We start from the raw sequence: 20,883 nt of genomic DNA, 5'->3' as shown, positions 1-20,883 counted from the left end.
GTACATGCATGTGTGAATTGGTGAGTATAGATTAAAGATATAGGTTGAAAATCTATTAACTGATGATGATCCTATAAGGAACAAGATTTTTTTTCATTTATATGTACAAGAAACAATGATTCTGTTGTAAGAGCTCTTACTAAGTTGCTAAATAATGTGCTTTGAATTACTTCTCATCTGAAATGATGGTGGCCTAAGCATCCTTTGAAGGTTTTACTGGAATGTTGTTCCAATAAGGAAGACTCTGGATAATGGAAAGTAATTATTTTCCTTGGTTTTGGTAGTCATTCTTTATACCCGTTATAACCAGTGCCTGGTCGGTAACTGGAACAGGCTCCCCAGGGAAGTGGTCACAGCACCAGCCTGACTGAGTTCAAGAAGTGTATGGATAGTGCTGTCAGTCACATGGTGTGACTCTTGGGGTGTCCTGGGCAGGGCCAAGAGCTGGACTCAGTGATTCTAAAGGGTGCCTTCCGACTCAGCATATTCTGTGATTCTATGATTCAATGATTTCATAACATCAGAAAGGTATGTTAGGTCACTTTTTCATTCCCCTTTCACTGTTGGGTTTGTACAGCTTACAGCTGGTTTTTGTTGTGTATGTTTCCTTTTGTGGGTTTTTATATTACATCCTGCTGCTGTATTTTTAAAGGTCCACCTGACAGGATACCACCACCAACAAGACCTCTGCCAACAGTGCCCCCACATCGTTCAGTCCCTCCAGCAGACCCGCGAAAGAATGACAGGCAACCTAAACCTCCCCGGCCACCCACCGGTGACAAACCTTCCTATCCCGGAGCCAAGCCTAACATCTGTGATGGGAACTTCAACACTCTGGCTATTCTTCGCCGGGAAATGTTTGTTTTCAAGGTAGGAGCCTGTGAATTTTTCAGTGTTACATCAAATGTCTACATTTCCCCTTTTTTATAAAGCAAACTCTCATTCATCATGACTCTACATTCCCAGCCTCCCCACAGTTAGAAAGTTCAAGAAAAAAATTTAAAAATAAACATACACATGGCTTAAACATCTAGCAGGGGACTGCTGCGATGTTCTATTTTAGGAAAATACACGTCAGCAGAAACTGTAATGCTTCAAAATGTAAGGGTAAATAAATGCTGCATGTTATGGAAAGATGTGTAAATCAATGAATAATAGGGATGCTTTTGTAGGGAATACAGCCACACGCCAACATACAGTAGATACTGTGTCTTCAGCACTTGTTCTTTTTTTTTTTAATGGATCTATAATTTTAACTTTACAATTAGATCTGTCATTTACAAAGGAAGTTTGTCATTTTGTTGTGGTTGCATTGAAACCACAATATCTCACTAAAGGTCTTTGCTACAGAATTCTTACTGCAAATGTGTCATTGTTTATTTCCATTCATCTTGCTCTGAGCTGAAAATGTGGTGTATATATGTCTTGGCACAATATAAAACAAGTTGAAATAAACAAACTGAACTGAAAGGCAGTCTTTTAATAGAAGCACTTTGCTAAGACTCATGGACATCAAAGATAACTTTAGGAGGATGATCAGCAGTATAGCTTTCAGAAGGCATTGAATGTTGAAGAAAAATTACAGAATCACTATTGCTCAGTCTCTTAAACCAATATGCTGACAGGTAATGTGCAAAAATTTCAGAAACAAGCAACAGGATTATCGGTTTTTTTGAAGTGATAGTGTATCAAATTTGCTTAAGCAATAGGAAGTGTGAGATCTTTGTTTTGTAAATGTATGATAGGATCCTTTTTATCTTCAATATTACGGGTGGAGAAGAAGGGCCTTTCATGTGAATAGATAAGCGTTTTCTCTTCAGCAATAGTGTAAATGCAAGGGAAAGGCAATATATTTGTCCCAAAACATGAAGTTTCCTGTTCAATTTTGTTGTTCTTTCTGATAGGACCCATTTCTCCCTTATGTGTTTTCTTTTTATATAACCTATCTTACCAGATAAATCTTATTAGCAATGCTACCCAGGCTTTCACTTTCTTTAGCATATCTAAAAAAACATGTACAAATAGCTTTACATGAATTCATTCAAAATTATTGAGCTACCTTCACAATCCAATGGACAGGAAATATTTTTCCCAAAAACAGCTAAGGATTTTTGCAGCCTGGGGCTGTCAGCCCATTCTGTTTGAATAGATGGTATATGGTCAAACACTGGGAGGTCCTGAACCATCAGTCTTTTATGACTAAAACGCAAAGGTTGAAGAAGAACCTAATTTTCTAACTTGACATTAAACAGGATATTAAAATACGTACTTCAATCTCATGTCATCTACCTCAAGAGCAATAGAACATACTCTCATTTAGTTTAGACATAAATCAATAAACTTAGAAATGTTGTTCCACTAATATAAAATTTCCTGTCTAGGCAAGTCTGTGTTCCTGTATAAATATATTCACCACCATTAATAATCACTCTTATCTGTTCTGATTGAAAACAAATTAAGTTTTCTTCAAAAACGTTTACTGCTTAGTGCCTTAACACCATATATTTACTGTAAAGTGTGTATGCTTGCTACTCTGCAGACTGCATTTATGTTCCAAAATTAAAATTCCTTTCATGTTTGTTCCAATGAGGAAATGCGATAAAAGTCTCAGAGAAAAACGACCAGTAACAGAACGCTTACAGATTTCATGTATAGAGTCTGATTCTCCAAATGAAGTCACTGCAATCATAAAAGCAGTGTGTTAGGAAGGAAGGAAGAGGTCACCTTTGTTGAGGCTTATTTCTTTAGGGTCACACAGTTTTCATTTTCCCCTCAGGTTGCCTGGGAACATAACAAGGCTTGCCTTGGGTTAGTGTGCTAAGCAATGGATTTTGCCTAAGTGTAGAGATTTTGACTTTGTAGAATGAGTGTCTTTGAATGCTTGACTTAGTGAGCCTTAACTCTCCTGTTTGTGCATTAATTTGCTAATGAAGATTTTTGTCTGCTAAAGGATTTTTATTAACTGAGATTTTTTGGGGGGAGCAGGGGGTGATGTAGAGGGAGGACTATAAAAGGAGCAGAAAAGGGGAAAAATTAGAAAAGTCAACTTGCAGAATCCTCGGGCGTGGGACAGGTTGTAAGGAAAAGCTCAGCATGTCTGCATGTAGCAGAAAAAGGGCAGGAATTAATTCTTAGGAGGTATAAACAGAAATAGGGACTGAACACAGGGAAAGCATCCAGCAGTGGAGGAAACCAAGCTGGAGGTTCTGTGGTCTGTCACAACAAAAATAACCCAATGTCGCAGCAGGTTTGCTATGCTGGACAGTGAGGTGCCGCGACCTTCCTAAAAGCGTCTCCAAGGCGAAGCCGCTCAGCAGGACCACCACACACTCACACACGTGTACACGCACACACACATGGATAGCTCCAGAAAATGGGTCAACGACAAAGAGCCAGGAAGGGTCTTCGTATGGGGTTCCACGGGAGGAGTTTAATGCAGCCACACGCATGAAGGGATCCAGGGACAAAGACAAAGAACACAGGAGGGCCCAGGTTTATATATGGGAGCAGAGTGAGCATCAAAGGCCAGTGATCTGAGGGCACGGGGGCAGTACAAAGGCGGGACTGGGGTATGGGAGCCAGTGGGAAAACTCTGAGGGAGTGGTGATGGGGCAAGGGCCAATGGGGGAACAGGGAGTGGAGAACCTTCTAGGGCAAGAACATATAAGGCAGGAAGGGGCAGGGAGGCCAACGGGCCAACTGGGGAAGCAGAACTGGAGTACATTAACATAACAGAACAGAGCATCCTGGGGGAAAGCCCTTTTTTTCACCCCAACCTGGGGAGGATCTTTGGTACTAGGGGCTGTCCCACCATTGGACTCTCTTTGTCCCTTGTATCACAGGCCCACCAGCCTCCACAACCCAAACCTCTTTTCCCCCACCAGCCTCCACAACCAACCTCTTTTCCCTTGCCCCTTAATGGTAGTGCAAGGGAAGACTGGGAAGGTATGAGTGATGGGGTTGAGAGCCAAGTACAGAAAGGTAGAGAACAGGGGATTGATGACGGTACTGTGCCGGGTGGAAACAATTAAAGAAGAATTATGACCTTCATTGGAAGAATTATTGCTGGGTAGTTCCCAGATGAGTTAAATGAATAAAGTTGGAGGCTAATCAAATTAAATCCTTTTCTTTCTTTGTCTTTAACCAGAGGTCTGTAATTATTGTGTAGTGGCAGATTTTACTGCCTCCTGAATGGAATGTATGCCATGTACCAATTTCAAATTGAAAATAGCCACATTTTTCCTCATGGGAAACTCTCAAAATCAGGAGCTCAATTTGTTTAAATAATCCTTGAAGTTGCTTGGGAACTTAGCCACAGAGTTGAAGAATTTGAGCACTTTTGAATAATTAAATTCTAATTTAAGCATAAAACCGAAGCATGAAATCTATGTTGAGATACACTGTGGATATTCATAGTAGATGACAAACAGTATTAATTTCAAGATTGTTTTCTCTTGGCTGTTGAGCTATTAGGTATACTTAAGAGCATCAGAATATTAGAAACAATTTCTATGTTCAGTCAAATTAATGAGCTTTGTCTGTGGTTTTAAGACTATCTGGCATACTGAATAGCAGTAAACTTAAAGAGAATATGCTATTTACACTTATCCATCCCTTTTTATTGTTTTGCCATCACTTTGACAAAGTAACAATCCTAAAAACACTTGAGAAAAATTATAGGCTTATAGAAAGGAAAAACGGGGGAACTGTTCTTGATCTTACATAAATATTAAACACAAAAGTAAAGCAATAAACTTACTAACGATTCACCAATGATCACCAAATAAAATTATAATTTTTCAGATCAACTTTTTTGGTAGGAATGATTGGATTTCAAGTAATTATAATTCTTTTATGTCAAATATACACATATCTGGGATATAAATATTTTGTCCCAAGAAGATTTCTTCCAGAATTCTTTAAATTAGATGCCTTTAAAGTGTCCCTGCCAGCTGTAAGGTTTGGGGGCACAGTATGCTATGCAACAAAAATGTTTGTTAAAATCAATACATTATAATTATTGGTTTCAGTATAAATACTTCTGTTATTTGATTCATGCTTGAACTGGTGTAAGGAACTATCAGGACAGAAGAATTTCTATGCCAAAATTCATGTGTGCCAAGTTTTTATCTTTGAATATCTTAGCTTCTGTATTTATTCTCTGCAATTAGTACTTTGCTGTCACACTCTTTTCCAATCTTTTCTCCTTCTGTTTAGTTAGAAGTCCTCTGGGACACAGAAAAATGGCTGAAAATGTTGAAAAAAAAAAGGTCTTCCTTTTTTGGGCAAGTTATGCAAAGTGGTAGGACAGTGTCTGCCTTTAATGAAAATCCTCTCTGCCATTGTGTGTAGCAATAGGTGGTATCCAACAGTACTCTCTTCTTAATGTCTCCTTAGAGTACCTCCAGGGCTAGTGCATCATGAAAAGGAACCCCATTGTCTAAGGTCTGCAGAAAAGATTCATTTGTGAAGAAGTTTGCAGCATATACTTCCCCTTTCTGCCTGTGTCCTGTGCAATCCCTTGGCAACAAAATTACCTCTAGCTCTTCTTCAACAAACAGTGTGACTGCTGTCAATATCCTTTTCCTTTACATTCTTTTCAGTCTCACAGATTAAAAAAATCCTGTTTTCTTGAACAAGCTACATCTAGGAAAGTAAGCACTAAATATGTGGAATTTGTCCTTCATAAGCATCAAATTAGAGTCACGGTCCTTTTTTAATGTGACACAGGTTCTTGTTTCACAGAAGAATATTTTATAGAGGTTGCACTGGTGCTTTGTTTAATGCTAGATCCCTGAGAAACAAATGAATGGATCCTATATAATTGCTAATGATTTTAGTATTCATGTTGGAAAAGTTAACTCCTTGATGAACAGCATTTTTAACTACTATCATATACTGGGGTGTTTTTTGAAATGTAATTTAAGTATTAGATCAAGAAGTTTGTCCAGCAGACAAATAGCATTTATGGCTCAGAGAAATGTCTTCTGAACATTGCGGACGGTAGAATATGGAACCAGTTTTAGGAAGGCCTTAACAGGCTGTAGCAATTTCTCCACAACTTGCAGAAATTTGTTTTCTGACTCTTCATCTGCTAAAAACCATTGTAAAAACATTTATGACATGCCAAACAAGCCAAGGCAATTAGGCTGTAATTACTCCTTGGCATTAGTTTAGACTGCAGTTGCTTTCATATGTAACTGTATAGGTTCTATTTAATATCCCTCTTAGAACTGTGTATTTATATAGATTATGCTGTTAAACACAAAAGGAAAAAAAATCTGATTCTTGATATGTGGTAAACACATGAGGAACTTTTAAAGCATTTTAGCATTGGCTATATAATAGTAACTGGTAGATCTAATTAAAAATCTGTGAGGCAGAGGGAAAATACCACTAATAAAAGCAGAGACAAAGAAACAGCTATAGTATGAGACTTGATTTCACTGTATTTGAAAGCAGACTTTTTCAGAGCTCTTGTGGTCTGTTTGTGTAGCTGGTTTTTGTCGTGTCATGCTGTGGGTGTCTGAGCTGTCAACTGATGACTGGGAAAGTTCAGCAGAGGATTCTGAGGAAGTAGACACTTTGTGATCTGAGAGGGAAAACCACTTAACATCTTAGCTATAAAAGACTAGGAACAGTAATTCAGAAGTAGCTGTCTGCAGAGAGCAGACTCCTTCCCCCCTATTTTTTGTATTTTGTTAGGAAGAACAACTTGATGGAATTTGCCAATTTTTAACTAGTCAGGAAGGAAAGCTGCTTTAATTCAGGTAATTCAGTTTATATGTTGAAAAGGAAGGAGAAGAGCAGCAAAAACTCAGTGGAGATTTCAATGTATCATAATAGAACAAACTAACTGGAAGTGTACAGCATGGATGTTTTATGAAACAAAACCAAATTGTAGGATGTCATGAAGGATAAAAGCAGGGACATGATGGGATGCTAAAAAGTCCTAGCTTGTCTGTTTTTGATAATTGAATATTTTCACTGACAGATGTAAAAATATTCTCCAAATGCTACCTTAGCCTTTCAATCTGCTTCTAGGCTAGGAAAGGTTTTTAGCTAACACATTTCACAGGTTTAAAATGGGAAGCGCAGTCTGTTCCTTACAGTGTGGAAGGGGGTAGCATATTCCATCCAGCTGCAGAGCAATTGAGACAAGAATATAGTCACCTGGGTAATAATTGTACCAGAATAGTTCAGTTTAAAATCCTGAAGTTAAAATCACTTTTTAAAAAGTTGTCTTGGACTTTATTACACGATTTGAAAGATGGCAGCCCAATCATAGCAATACTCATTAGCTAGCACCTACGCTCATATCTGTGTATATATATATAAATTTTATGTATAGAAAGTTCTAAAAAAATCTTAACTTTATTTTTATTTACAAAGGGCTTTATTTACAAAGGTATCAATATAATTGATATACATCTTGTTGAAACTTACAAACAACTTGAACTAATTAATAGTCTGTACTATCTACCTAGTAAAATTCCTGTTAGTCATGTAGTAGCCCATTAAGAAGTATAACCTTACCAGGATGTATGACTCAGTATCTTCAGCAGGGCTTTAGATTTGTCAGGAGAGAGAGTTTTTTTCCAAAAGCCTATGTTTTCATTGGCAAACAGTATAGTGTAAAAGGATTTAATCAGTAGTGGAGCAGATGGTACTGAGTTCCTCTCATGTCTATCATATGTGCTTTGCTTTTAATTAGATACAATTTGTCCTCTGAGGCCAAACAGTTGCACAATACATGTGGTTCCGATTTTTCAGAAGGGTAACTATCCCTTAGACACTGGTGTCTTTGACTGTGGACCCCATGAGAGTGCACCGCACAACTGCTTCATCTAATGGAGGGTGTTACCATCTCATTAATATGTAATTGCTCACACCATCTTGACCCAAATAAACTCTCAGATGCAAAATATATTATTATTTCTTCTCATGCCACTTTTTGCATGACACAATTGTACCTGTTGCTTGACTACCTCCATACTGCAAGTTTGCATTGCAATACATTTCAGGAAGATGAGATAGATTTAACAGCTCTGCTCAGGCATTGCCTTGAACTTGATAGCTAATATTCTTCTGAATTTTATTTTCCCTGAGAGAAAAGCAAGACAGATGATTTGTTTAATTTCAATTTAAACATAAGAAAAGAAAAAGTGCTTTCTGCGACTTTTTGTAGCAACAGAACTTAACAGATCACTTAAAAGTCACAGCCTCCCAAAATGTTTCTGTCACTTATTTTCCCCACTTAACTCCAAAGAAAGTTTCAAATATTCCTTCACACTCCCCTAAAACCTCTCGAGGTCCTTTCCAACCTCAACCATTCTGTGATTCTGTGAATGTGCTGAAATTTGACTGTTTTACACACTCATTTCCCAGTAGCATTTGCTCCATCTCCTTTGGAATATGATTGTCAGAGGCAATAGCTAGTGAGATTTGGTCAGGAGACTGTTTTGTGACTTCTTCATTCCAGCTCAGAGAAAGAGAAGACTGGGGTGTGTGGCAGCTGCTCACAAACACTAACAAGAGAAGTGCAGGGGAGGGAGTGTCCACCCTTTCTGGCTGTGCGAGACAGATGCTGTGCTGCCTCCTTCCCCTGGATCAGCTTTCAGAGGAAATCATCCTCCTTCCTAGGGTCAGGCTCTGAGCTAAAATACGTTATTCAACGGTTGACTTGGTCCTGTCTCTTTGAAACTCTCACCATCTCATGATGAGCCATTAATACCCATGAGGTGCACTCCCTAATCCAGAGAGTCCTCACAGATAAAAAGGAGCACTTCAGACTCTTCAAAGATTTTCACAGAGAGTTGGACACTCTGCATTTAACAGGAATACTGGAGTGAATTGTGTGAATTATTATACAAATGTGGCAGCAGGTTTTGGGACAATCTTTAAAAGGTTTGGGCAGTTAAATGTGAATCTAAACAAAATCTTATTTCTGATTTAGTTTTAATCTAATAAATACTGAAAAATGTGATACTAAATATTTGCAAACCATTGGCCACAATTCAAAGAATTAGTCATTCTTTAGAAGCATTTTCTAAAATAGAATGGATTGGGAGAATCTGAAGCTCTCTGGTACTAGCTTTATGCAAAAGGATAGAGTGCATCAAATTGTTATATATTCTTAAGAAAGTACCTGTAAATTGAATAAAAAAATAGAATTGTTACTGTTTCTCACTCCAAAAAAATAATCCTCCAACAAATGACGGTGTGCTTATGTTATGTTACTTGTGCATTTGGAATTGCTATTTTTATTAGTTGTTGAAAATAAGTATACTTTTTTTCCTCCCTATATGACAAGAGCTTGTTCTAAAATCTACTTGACCATTAAAAATTGTGTTTTCAATCACAAATTTTACATACTATCAAATATAAGGAATACTGAACAATTCCTGCTCTGCATAACACTATTGCATAAGAGAAAGACATTAAAAATACAGATAAACAAATGCACGTGAAAAAACTCTAATGTGGTAAATTTATTTCCTATGCATAATACAACAATAGACAGAGAATTGCAGTGGGGAAAATAAATGACTTCAAAGGATGTTATCACTTGAGAAAGGACTAATGATGTCAATTAATTAAAGTGAAAAGATGAAATCCTGGGGACTTTTCCCCTCACAGTTACTATATTTGTTTCCTAAACTCAAAGAATCCTGTGACCCTATTAATTTTTCACTTGTTATTTTTATACAGTAAAAATGAATAACAAAAAGCTTTAACAGAATTCTAAGGTGCAAAAGGTATTTAATTTTGTAGAAGTTTCCTGTTTTCAGAGACTCAGTGTTTGGGTGTGCTGATTAATAATATTTCATTGGCAAGAGAATAGAAAAAAGCATTATTGACAAAAAATAATTGCAAAAACTCGCAGCATGGAATAATCTAAAATTACATGGAGGCAATATCTTCAGTTTTGTGCCACCAGCAAGTGTTATCTTGTAGTATTAACAATACATTTTAATTGAGGTTACATCCTAATGGAACCAAAGGGAGTAATTGCAGAAACTCTTCAAGTGCAAGGCTTAATTAAAATTTCTTGTTGTATAAAATTGTGGCCTTTCAACTAATTTAGGTAAACATTTTGGAAAACAATTGGAATGGCTTGTAATGTAAGCTTTTTCAAGCAGTGGTATTATTTGCTTATTCTTACTTAATCTTGGTTTACAGCCAAAGCTTTATATCCTAGCAGTATTTGTATATTTTTAATTTCTTTGATACTTTTTTTTTTTTCATCTTTCAAGGAGTTGAGGGTCCACAGTGTAAAATTTGACAGGGGTTTAAATGCAAATAAACTAATCTCATTTGATTTCTCTGAATTAGCTATTTCCTATAAAAAACACTGCACTACTAAATAGTTGAGGTCTTAAATAATGTAAAACAACATGTATGTTTATTTTTGCAACAACTTAGTGAAACACTATTCAGACTATTGACAATCTATTGAAAAATATCAAAAAATTTTAACAGATATTTACTTAAATGCTGCCTTTCCTTCTTTTTTATAAGCTATAGCTTGAATATTTTTTTAAGTGTTGCTTTCCTTGCCTATTGAGTGAAAACTTGGCCCACTTGAAAGTAATGGGAAAAAATTCCACTGACTAGAACACACTGATGATTTCACTTGGTTTTAACTACCTTTGGTGTAACGGGGGACTATGTATTATGAGTAATACATACTAGGTAAAATCAAGACAGAAACAACAGATAAGCTTGTAATACCAAGTATATGAAATCAAAAACTGTTTTGTATACAAAATCAAATTTTATTATGATACATTTCCTGTCAATAAATCAAAATGACACAGGGACAATTTTAATTCATGATTTGGCATATATGTCTGTCTTGGTTTGAAAGACAGGTGTCTGCTAAGGAAGGCAGGAGCCTCCCTTGGAATGGTGACCCCCCTTCCCTCCGAGTTACTATAATTTTGAAATCAAGGGGCCCTTAGGCAAAGATGTGGGAAATAGGAATAACAGTTCTTTACTATTATATATCTATATGTGTATAACCAGTCAAACAAACAATAACTACGGCAGTAACAGCGAACAATCACAAACCCAGTGCCAGCCTTCTCGGCTGTCGGGCCCTTTCCCCTCGGGTGCAGTTCCGCTCGCAGCCGGCAGGGGCGCTGGCTGGCTCCCGGTGAGCAGGGCAGGTGCGATGGTTCCCCCGCGGCTGCAGGGGGCGCTCCGGAGCGAGCTCGGGGAGCACGCGGCACCGGTGCCCTGGGATCCCGGGAAGGGGATGGGACAAAGGCTTCACAAACCCCTGGGCAGCCGATCCCGGTGTCCGGCCGGACCGTCAGGAACAGCGGGCTGGAATGGCAGGGACAAGCACAAAGCCTGGGTGGCAGACGAGATGTATCCAAACTGCGGGAGCTGCGGTGGGAACCCCCCGGAGGTCTGGGCAGGCAGGGCGAGCGGGCTACAGAGCAGCGAAGGCTCGAAGCAACGGTGGGGCAGAGCGGCGGGGGAGGGAAGGCGGGCTTGGGATCCCGGGGTTTCTCTGGCAGAAGGAAAAGCAGCCAAAGAAAGCAGCCTCCCTCTCTGTCCAAAGACGGGACTGACTGTCCACATACTCAGGTGAAACAAAAGAGTAGCCAGATGTACCCCACCTCAATGGCAGGTCTTTTGTTTTTCTTAAATACCCAGCAATTTGTCCCCCTAGCAACATGTATGGGGAAAATTCCTTTAACAGAAAAAAAGCCAGGAGAACTCCTAAAACCCCAACAATGTCTAGTGAAAATATCTTTACCAAGGAGAATAGACTGTATTAGGTCAAGGTTATACTTAATAATGGCAGAGTTCAATCTTTTCCCTTTCTCCCTAAGACTGCACCAGCATTTCTCCTCAATCTTACCACAATGGAGCCTTTGATGATGTGTTGGAGTGATGTCTGGCCAGCCTTTTATAACACCCACAGCCACTTACTGCTTTAAATTGTACATTCCCAGCTTATCTGTAATTAGATGTGGTTTATGATATTATGTATTCACTGTTAGAAGTTCCTTCACTTTCTTCATGATCTAATCCCTGTATCTGAGTGACAGTGAGCAAAGACAGTCGAATATCTATCATTTTCATATTTGTGTTGTCATGACAGATGTTATTGTTGTCTGCTGTTTTCTGGATGTTTCTCTCTTAATGGGCTGGTTTTCTCATTGGCGACTGCTGTCAACCTCAAAGCTGAGAAACTCCAGAAATGTCACTGTGCACTCACTGATTACTGTGGGATCTTCTACAGTCTTTTTCTTAATCCTACCATGTCCACCACAGAGGAGATTTACTTAGCCTTGCTCTATACCATTCAAAGTCAGATTTGGTACCTGGATTTTTATTTTTGTCATCAGCACAATATCAAAGAATACAAGCAATAAAGTGAGATCAAAAAGCATATATTAGCCTCTTATCTTCCAGCACCTTGAATCCAATATCACTCTCATACTCTCACTTACAGGATATGGAGCACATTTTTCAAAGGAGAGAAAGGACTTTAGCGCAGGAGCTACCAGGGCTCATTGACAAAGCTTTAAACTAGATTGGAAGGGGAAAAGGGGCAAAACCAGTGATAAGCAATTGCCAGTGATAAGTAGTAGGATGGCTGCTAGTGAGATGAACTGCTAGTGAGAACTCTTGGGGTTGAAGCTGCCCAGAAAATGTGGGGGACATCAAAAAGAGACTATAGTAAATGGGGTTACATCAGACTGGTGGCCAGTCACTAGTGGGGGTCACATGACTCCATCTTAGGGCTAGTTCTCTTCTACACTTTCACAGACAACTTGGACACAGAACTTGAAGGGATACTAAGTTTGTGAATGACACTAAATTGGGAGGAACTGATTACTCCATTGAGGGCAGAGAAGCCCTGCAGAGACCTGAAAAAATTAGAGGGCTGGGTAATCACCAACCATATGAAGTTCAACAAGGGAAAGTGCAGGATTCTCCACCTGGGACAGGGCAACCCAGGATGTACATACAGATTTGGGAACAAGATGCTGGAGAGCAGCACCATGGAAAGAGACCTGGGGGTCCTGGTTGATGGAAAGCTGAATGTGGATCAGCACTGCCCTGGCAGCCAGGAGGGCCACCCGTGTCCTGGGGGGCATCAGGCGCAGCATCACCAGCCGGGCTAGGAAAGGGATTGTCCCGTTCTGCTCTGCACAGGGACGGCCTCACCTTGAGTGTCTACTTGTTATAAGTATGCATATGTAGACAGAGGTGGTATGACCCTGAAATGAACAGGATAGGTCCTCTTCCATTTTCCCTACAAAGAGTGTATTAAAAGAGTGAGATACTGTCTTGAGAACCTCATCCTGGTTAGAACAGCTTCAGTATCTTGTTTATGTATGAACTGCCCTAAACTACTGCAATCAGGAGGAAATATTTTAATTACTCAGTCTTTCTTGCTTCCACCCGTGGTTCTGACATGACTCATCAGGGTATTCCAAATTCTTCTGGTCTCAGAGATTTCATGCAGTGTGCAGTGTGGAGAAGGCAGAGAGACAGGATAAGTGGTAGGATGATCACATACTGCATCTGCACATAGGATCACATTGAATTGCATATGTGTGCAAAACCATGAAATTTGGTTTCATGAATTATGAAGATTCAAGAGAGGCACATGATATTTTAGTTTTTCAGAGACATAATAAATGTCAATGTGAAAGTTACTGACACAGCTGATTTCATGTGTTGTATTTCTTGATGTGTATATGATGTGTATATTGTGGTTTCCATCAGTTTATGTTGTGTCCTCACTCACTGACATGCCTCTTTCTTTACAACTGTAATGTCACTGTTCCATTTACTGCACATTTAATTTATTCATTAAATGTTTTATTTTTTTGTCTTACTTTCTTGTAAATGTTTTCCTTTTATTAGTTATAGAATCATAAAATCAGAATGGTTTGGGTTGGAAGGGACTTTCAAAGGTGATCTATTCCAGCTTCTCTGCCGTGGGCTGTGACATTCATTTGCATACGGAAAGAAACATATTTGCATAGGAATTTGTGAATGTGACAGAAATATGAAAATACAGGTGATATAGTGATAAGTCATATAAATAATATAATATAAAATACCACAAATCTTTCTAGTAAAAAGGTCACAGCTTAAAGGAAATGAAATCTTTTATTACATCTAGAAAAAAATGTTCAGAGTACTAATTTCTGTGTTCCTGCAATATCAATGATAGACTTTTGATGGTTGATTTTGGATGATCCTGGTGGACATATTTTGTTACTGCCTCATCTTCAAAAGCTTTTGGCCAACTAGAGTGAATGACAATGACTTCTATATTATTTCCACATGGAAAACAGACGTAGAAGCTTCCTTTAGCAGAAAATTATGCTAAGTGATCTCATAGACATGCCATAGTTCACAAGCCACAAACTTATTAATGCAGGTGCACATTATTTTCTTACCAGGTGAATCCTTCTCTACTCTATTTGGAGTTTTCTAATCTTCATGCTTTGCCAGGGATATCTACCTGGGTTAATGAAACTAGAAATAAGTATTCATGGCTTTGGCTTATTCATAATTTCTCCATTTGACTTCTTTCAGTGTTTTTGCTGCCTGCATCTAGAAATTTCGGTGAAAAAGGTCATACCTTCTCTTGGATTATCTGTAACTTTTGTTTATCAAGGCCTATAGCCTCCATTCCCTGCTCATTTAATACCCCATATATTTTGGGGGTAAAAATTAAGAAAGATAGTTGAGTTAGCTCTACTCTGGCCTTTTTGATTTTCAGAGAGTGCCTGAGTCATTACAGAGAACGTGATGATTCAGACGTATCTGTAGTAGTTTTTAAAATAATCTGCTCACCACTCAGGTAGACGGTGAAGCATCATATTGGAAGTGATAAAGTGATAAGGGTAGACAAGTAGAAAAAACCCCAAAATTATTCTGATTTCATCACAGTGGTTGGTCTGTTTTGCTTGGAGAAAGACAAGTCTGTCCTGCACCATTTTCAGTGGTTTATATGTGAAGTTACAGAAAAAATATAAGGACATAAACCCCATTATTCTTTATTCTCCTCTCATGGGCCAAGATGGATAGCAAAAATAAACTCTGAACAAGTGTGGAAAAAAATCCTTAATTTTTCTATAGGATCCTAGGTGGTTCACTTGGTCTTCTCCAGGAAGGAGATTCCTGTTCTAAAATCTGTGCTATTGTTGGAAAGGCAATATAGTTTTGTGATAGGAAATACTGTGCAGCTGGGAAAATAATCTTGAAAATCCTGTTATGCTCATATTCTGTCTATTCCTAGAAAAATTCACGTTTTCAAATCTTTTTTACAATTTCATTAAAGGAAAAAATGTAGTACACAGTTATTGATCTTTTTTTTTAAATGAAATGGTAAAAGGGGTTGCAAAAGGATAGAAGAAAAGTGAAGAGTATGAAGAGTATGACATATAATATCAAAGATTATTTGGGGGATGGAGACAGTTGTACAATTAGTGTTACTGAGCTTTCAAATAGATTAGAGGCAATCTAATGACAATGTTTGTCAGATTTAAGCTAGCAAAGTGTCATAGAAAATAATGGGTTATCTAGTTTCCCAAAGAGTGCATCAAAAGGGGAAGAGAAATTGGAAGAGAAGCATTAAGAAGTAGGTGTTGGTCCATGCAAAAGGAGATTTAGCTCATTTGAACATTATGTTCGTCACATGTCCCATGATATTTCCAAGAACCATGATCATGTGTTGACATAACCTGTATAAATGCAGGCCTCTGAGAGAGCCAGTCTACATTCTAGCTTGGTGTTTCCCACTATTATTTAGAAAGAGGAAAGGATAGCTACTACAAAGCAAATATCTTCATCTCATATCATAATGCAACTACATATTTTCACCCCTTTTTGTTGTTTAGTCCCTTCTATATACCTGCCTGATTTTAAAGATGATCTATCAAGGATCCCTTGTTTATATCATTACATAGGCAGGTGCATATGTTAATGAAATTGTGATTTTTTTTAATATATTTGACTCATCTTTGTTAGAATATTTACAGTTTACATATAGAATACTTCAACAGAACACTTTTTTCTCAGTACCAGGAGAAAGGTTTTCAATTCTAACCAAGAAAATTTGTATTTTTTTTAGTAATAAAAAATGCCCAATTTTCTTATCTTTCCATGGTACAGAACACACCACTGCTCCATGAATTAACAGAGCTCATTGCTTTTATGTTAACTCCCTGTGGGGAGGGGCAACAGAATTGGGTTCAAGAAAATTTACGCATGGTTTTGTAGTCTCAATGTGCAATCACTACTGAGGAAATAAACATTTGACTGCTCTGTAAAGGCTGAATGTTCATCATGTGGATGAAACATTTTGTGCAGTACTTCATGGACATGTGCTGATACCTACAGAGTGTTAGGGAGAATTTGAACATTCCAGAGATTCCTGGCTGCAAGCCTAGATTTGATGTCTTTACAGGTCTTTATTTTGCTTCTTTTATGTCTGTCTATTTGTTTATTCATATTGAATCATAACCATGTGGCAATCAAAACATTTTATAGTGTCTCAGTCAGTTTAGTTATTTGGACAAAATCAGAATGAATTGAAATGCTCAATTCAGTGAGGAATACAGAAACCCATCCGAATGGAGATTGGTTTTATTTATCTATTTTTGTTATTATTTAAAAAAATTTATATGTTTGGTTGGTAAATATAAAACATTGATTACCTGAGTTGTTACCATTTATATATATATTGTGGGACAGATCAGAAAATGCAATATCATCTCCAGCTGCATCATAGTGCGAGGTCTGTTAGCGTCATTCTTGTAATCTGAAGAGATACAGTGGACAAGTTCTCATGTGGAAGATTTTCCAGGAGGAGCCAAGTGCTCTTTGAAAGTGTATAGTGGTGATACAGTGCATGGAAACCATCCACATAAGGCCCAGATCAATCCATGGTGTTGTTAGAGGTCTCTAAATTTGCTGAGTTTCATGTATAGTGTGAGATCTAGTGTTTCCCAGCTACTGGTGTTAGCCAAAAACTAGCATGTTTTATATGGATTCTGCAGAACAGATTTTCCTTGAGCTGAAAGTGTTTTCTAAAAACTTACAGCTTTTGATTACTTCAGAATATTTTTGAAAAGTTAATGTTTACAAAGAGAAGAAAGGATAAAATACCGTTGGTGCTATGCACACAGGAAAAATAGAGATGACAGATGGGTATGCATCAAAAAATTGATAAAAAGTTCACATACAATTTGATAGTGAAGAAATTATTAAACAAAATATTTAGTAAGACTGAAAGAATGAAAATAAACTCTGTAATCAAAGAATAATTTACTAATGAAAACAGAGCTGTAACAAAATGAGGATACAATAATAAAAAATGTTGTATATATATATAAAACAAATGTACATCAAAGTATTCTTAATTACTTTGATATAACACCAAATGCTAATAGAAGTTTTAAGAGATGTTTATTTTAGAATGATTTTTTTCTATATGCAGTAATAGATTTTTTAAAATTTGAAATGTAGAGAATATATTTTTTAATAAACAGCTTTCATCTGCACTAGAAATTGGGCAGGGCAACAGCAATCATATGTCCTTTGCAACATAGATGAAAGTAAGTTAGATAGTTACTGCAGTTATTTTCTGCACTTAGCTGAACAGTGACAGGAAAGGGCCAGGATTTCAATCAAGATGTTTTCCAAACAGGAACTACAGCCATGGCTGTGGATGCCTCTGCAAGTAGGCTACATTTGCTACCTTCATTGAAAGAGGTACTTTCTCAGTCAGTTCACTCTGTTTATCAAAGACCATTTATCAAAAAAAAGAAAAATATTGGCCTTTGAGCATTTTCTTTTTAAGCCTAGGGTCTATTTTTAAGAGATACTTTTCTTTGTATGTCTTATACATTCAATATTCAAGGAATCTCACAAAGTGTTTGGATACACTAATAGTCAACTAAGTAGATGTCCAAAATAATTTCTGCACAGCAAATGACCAAACTGCACATGGTACTTGGTTGAATATTTTTTTATATGTTTTTTAGGAAGAGGTCATGTAAGTTCACAATATTGTGTACTTTTTACATATTTGCCTTGTAATACGCATGATAATTAGGAAAAATTCAACATATGACAACCAAAATAAGCTTCACAGATACATTCATGGCATGATTTGATGGGCACAGTGATATTCAGTCAAAGGTTGGACTTAGATGGTCTTAGAGATCTTTTCCAACCTTACTGTTCCTATGATTCTATGATTCTAAAAATGTGAATAGTTGAGCTTTGATGGTGTACCCTTCCTTCTCAGACCAGGGTAAAAGAGCAGAGGAGGCTGCTGTTCTGCTAAGTTCTTTATTTCATAGTCTCATAGCTTTCTTGAAGGCAGAGTTTGAAGGGGGTTACATGATAAAGGCAAGCAGCAACAGCAAACAGCAGGCAAAAAACATCTGCTTCTTCTTCTATATGCTCTATATTTTTTCTTACAGAAGTGTGGGTTATATTTGTTAATTGACCAATGAGATTAACACACGATTCTATTTTTTTCTTTTCTTAACCTATCCTGGTCTAATTCTAACAGTCCTAAGTCTTACAAAGTGTTACATAGGTATTACACAGATTTGCGTGTACAGTTTCTATCAGTTCTTATTGTTTATGTGAACACTCTATCTGTAAAACGTGAACAGTATAATTCTATCTATATTTTGTCTAAAGTAAAGAATTCTGTGAAAAGGTAACACTGCTGCAGTAAGAACTGTGTTTAAGGTCTCTGCTGCAGCTTTTTAATGTCTAAGGCACTTAGCATATATTTCTACTAAAAGTTTAAAAATCTGTATTTCTATTTCACTTTGGTGTGGCTTCATGTATCTCAGCTTGTCCAAGGGTTTTAATTCAACCCCTGTGCTTTGGCTTCCCTCTGGGCCTGAGTCCAGAGGAGCTTTCACTCCAACAAGTAGTTTTATCTTCTTTTTATGTTTATGATGTTGGACAAAATAACACCACTTCAAATAGCTGAACAATGAATGTTGTCTTTCAAATGAGAAAAATGTAGCACAAAGGAGTGATTCGCAGAATCTAGTTTAAAAATGAACAAGTGCTCTTCAAAGTCTGTTGAAGAACTGCAGAATTCTTGTGTAGCTTGTCAAACGTTCAGTATTTTTATATTGGAAATAAAATGAAAAATTTCTCAAATCTGCTGCTGATCATGAAACTGTTTTGAATATGAAAAAACCGAGTGGGGAGCAATACTTTTGGCCTTTCTTAAATGTATTACCACAGAGGGAGCAAGTTGGCTGAGGTGCTCAGCCATTCCCTGCAGTATTCCAGCACAGGTCAGCCCTGCATCTACCTCTGGCAGTGCTTGAGCACCAGCACTCTGAACAAATGACCAAGGTATGCATTAGAGAAAGAGTAAAACAAGGAAGATTAGACAGAAAGGAAGAAATTAAAATACAAAATAAAGGAGAATCTCTGCATCCTGGATCCATCACTATGCAGCACTAGAAGAGGAAATACTCACATGCAGCTTATTGAAATCACTACAAAAATTCAGGATAGGTTTCAGAGGGACTGCCAATGTTTTGGGCAATCAACCATACTTTAGAATTTGATATTGAGGGTAAAGGAGGTTTTTTTGCTTCAGCTTCAGTCACAGTTCCACTCGCTACATCCTGTTGTCCTGGCAGTGCATAAACCAGATTTCAGGTAAGTGAGACTGCATATTGCAATTTTGTTGTATATGTGGTCCATGAAGGAGATCTGTACAGAAGTTTACAAATGAGGGAGGAAAAGAGGTTTCTCTTGTGAAGAGAGTCAGAAGGTATATGAAATGCCATAAGCCTTTGAGTCCTTTCTGAAAAATAAATTGATTACTTTCATATTTTCCCTGATCTTTGAAGTCTAATTTCTGGGTTGCTTTAGCTCTTTTTTTTCTTAAAGCTTAGCTATAGATTTCAGCATGAGCAATGAAAAGCAGTTTTGCACATATCTCAGATGAGTGAAAGAGAGTATTCAGGCCAATAGTTAGGACTCAGAATAAGATGCTGAGAAGACAGGTTTTAACATAAACAAGGCCATTTTCGACCCGGAATAAATTACTTGACATCACTTTATTGTGTTAGTAATACAGAACAGCAGATAAGTACAGATACTAGAAAAAAAAATGCTTAGCATATTCCTTAACAAAGATTTCCTTCATAAAATCACTACATATTTGCACTTGAAAATGTATTTACACAAGTGAACCTCAGCTTAGCTGAAGACAGATACTTTAAAGCAGGCTCAATTTCACACTTCCAATATTCAACAGAGGGACGTGTTTGCCAGTTTTTCACTTGCTCCTATGCCAAGTCACAGTAGTTAATTATTTAGTTTATGGTGTTAGTTAGCCTTAGCATGTTGTTAAGGAAAAGAATAAGTCCTTAACAAACAATGGTTTTAATTTCTCTACAGGAGTTCTCCAGTGTCTGGTTAGGTACCAACGGTAAATAGTAACAGTGCTTAATAATTGGCATCAAGGAAGTAAATTCCTTACTTGAGAAAGTAAGGAAGAAACAGAACAAGCATTTGGTGACATCTTTGCATATCTTTGTTTTGAATGCAATGTGTTGGTCTCATTTCCAGTGAGGATATCATCAGGAGGTTCAGGATCTCAACACAGGAAGTGCTGAGATTTTTTTGAGTGGTGTTAAATGCTCTGACTTCTCACAGTGACTCTCAGACCACATTTATGCCCTGTTCTAACTGGGTAACTGTGCTGTTGTCCCAAACACATGAGGAAAGATGAATTATTTCTATAAGTTCAAATAAGTGATGCATTGTACATCCATCTGTTAATGAACGGATAACGGTCCTTTATAGTTTTAAAGGAGCTTTGTTTGTTCTTAATGTGAACCA

At 37.5% G+C, this 20,883-nt stretch overlaps 1 protein-coding gene across 1 annotated transcript in view; it reads left to right on the top strand.

Moving 5' to 3' along the window:
- The window catches only part of MMP16 (matrix metallopeptidase 16), a 174,535-nt gene that overhangs the window by 120,541 nt on the left and 33,111 nt on the right, over positions 1 to 20,883 (top strand). The window contains exon 6 of the mRNA XM_010405008.4: positions 653 to 870. Within this exon, the coding sequence (XP_010403310.2) occupies positions 653 to 870 (218 nt within the window). The remainder of the gene's footprint in view (positions 1 to 652; positions 871 to 20,883) is intronic.

This window comes from Corvus cornix, chromosome 2 (assembly GCF_000738735.6).
Source record: "Corvus cornix cornix isolate S_Up_H32 chromosome 2, ASM73873v5, whole genome shotgun sequence".
NCBI classification, from domain to species: domain Eukaryota; kingdom Metazoa; phylum Chordata; class Aves; order Passeriformes; family Corvidae; genus Corvus; species Corvus cornix.
The sequence above is the reverse complement of the archived record's forward strand: the minus strand, read 5'-3'. Positions and strand labels throughout refer to the sequence as shown.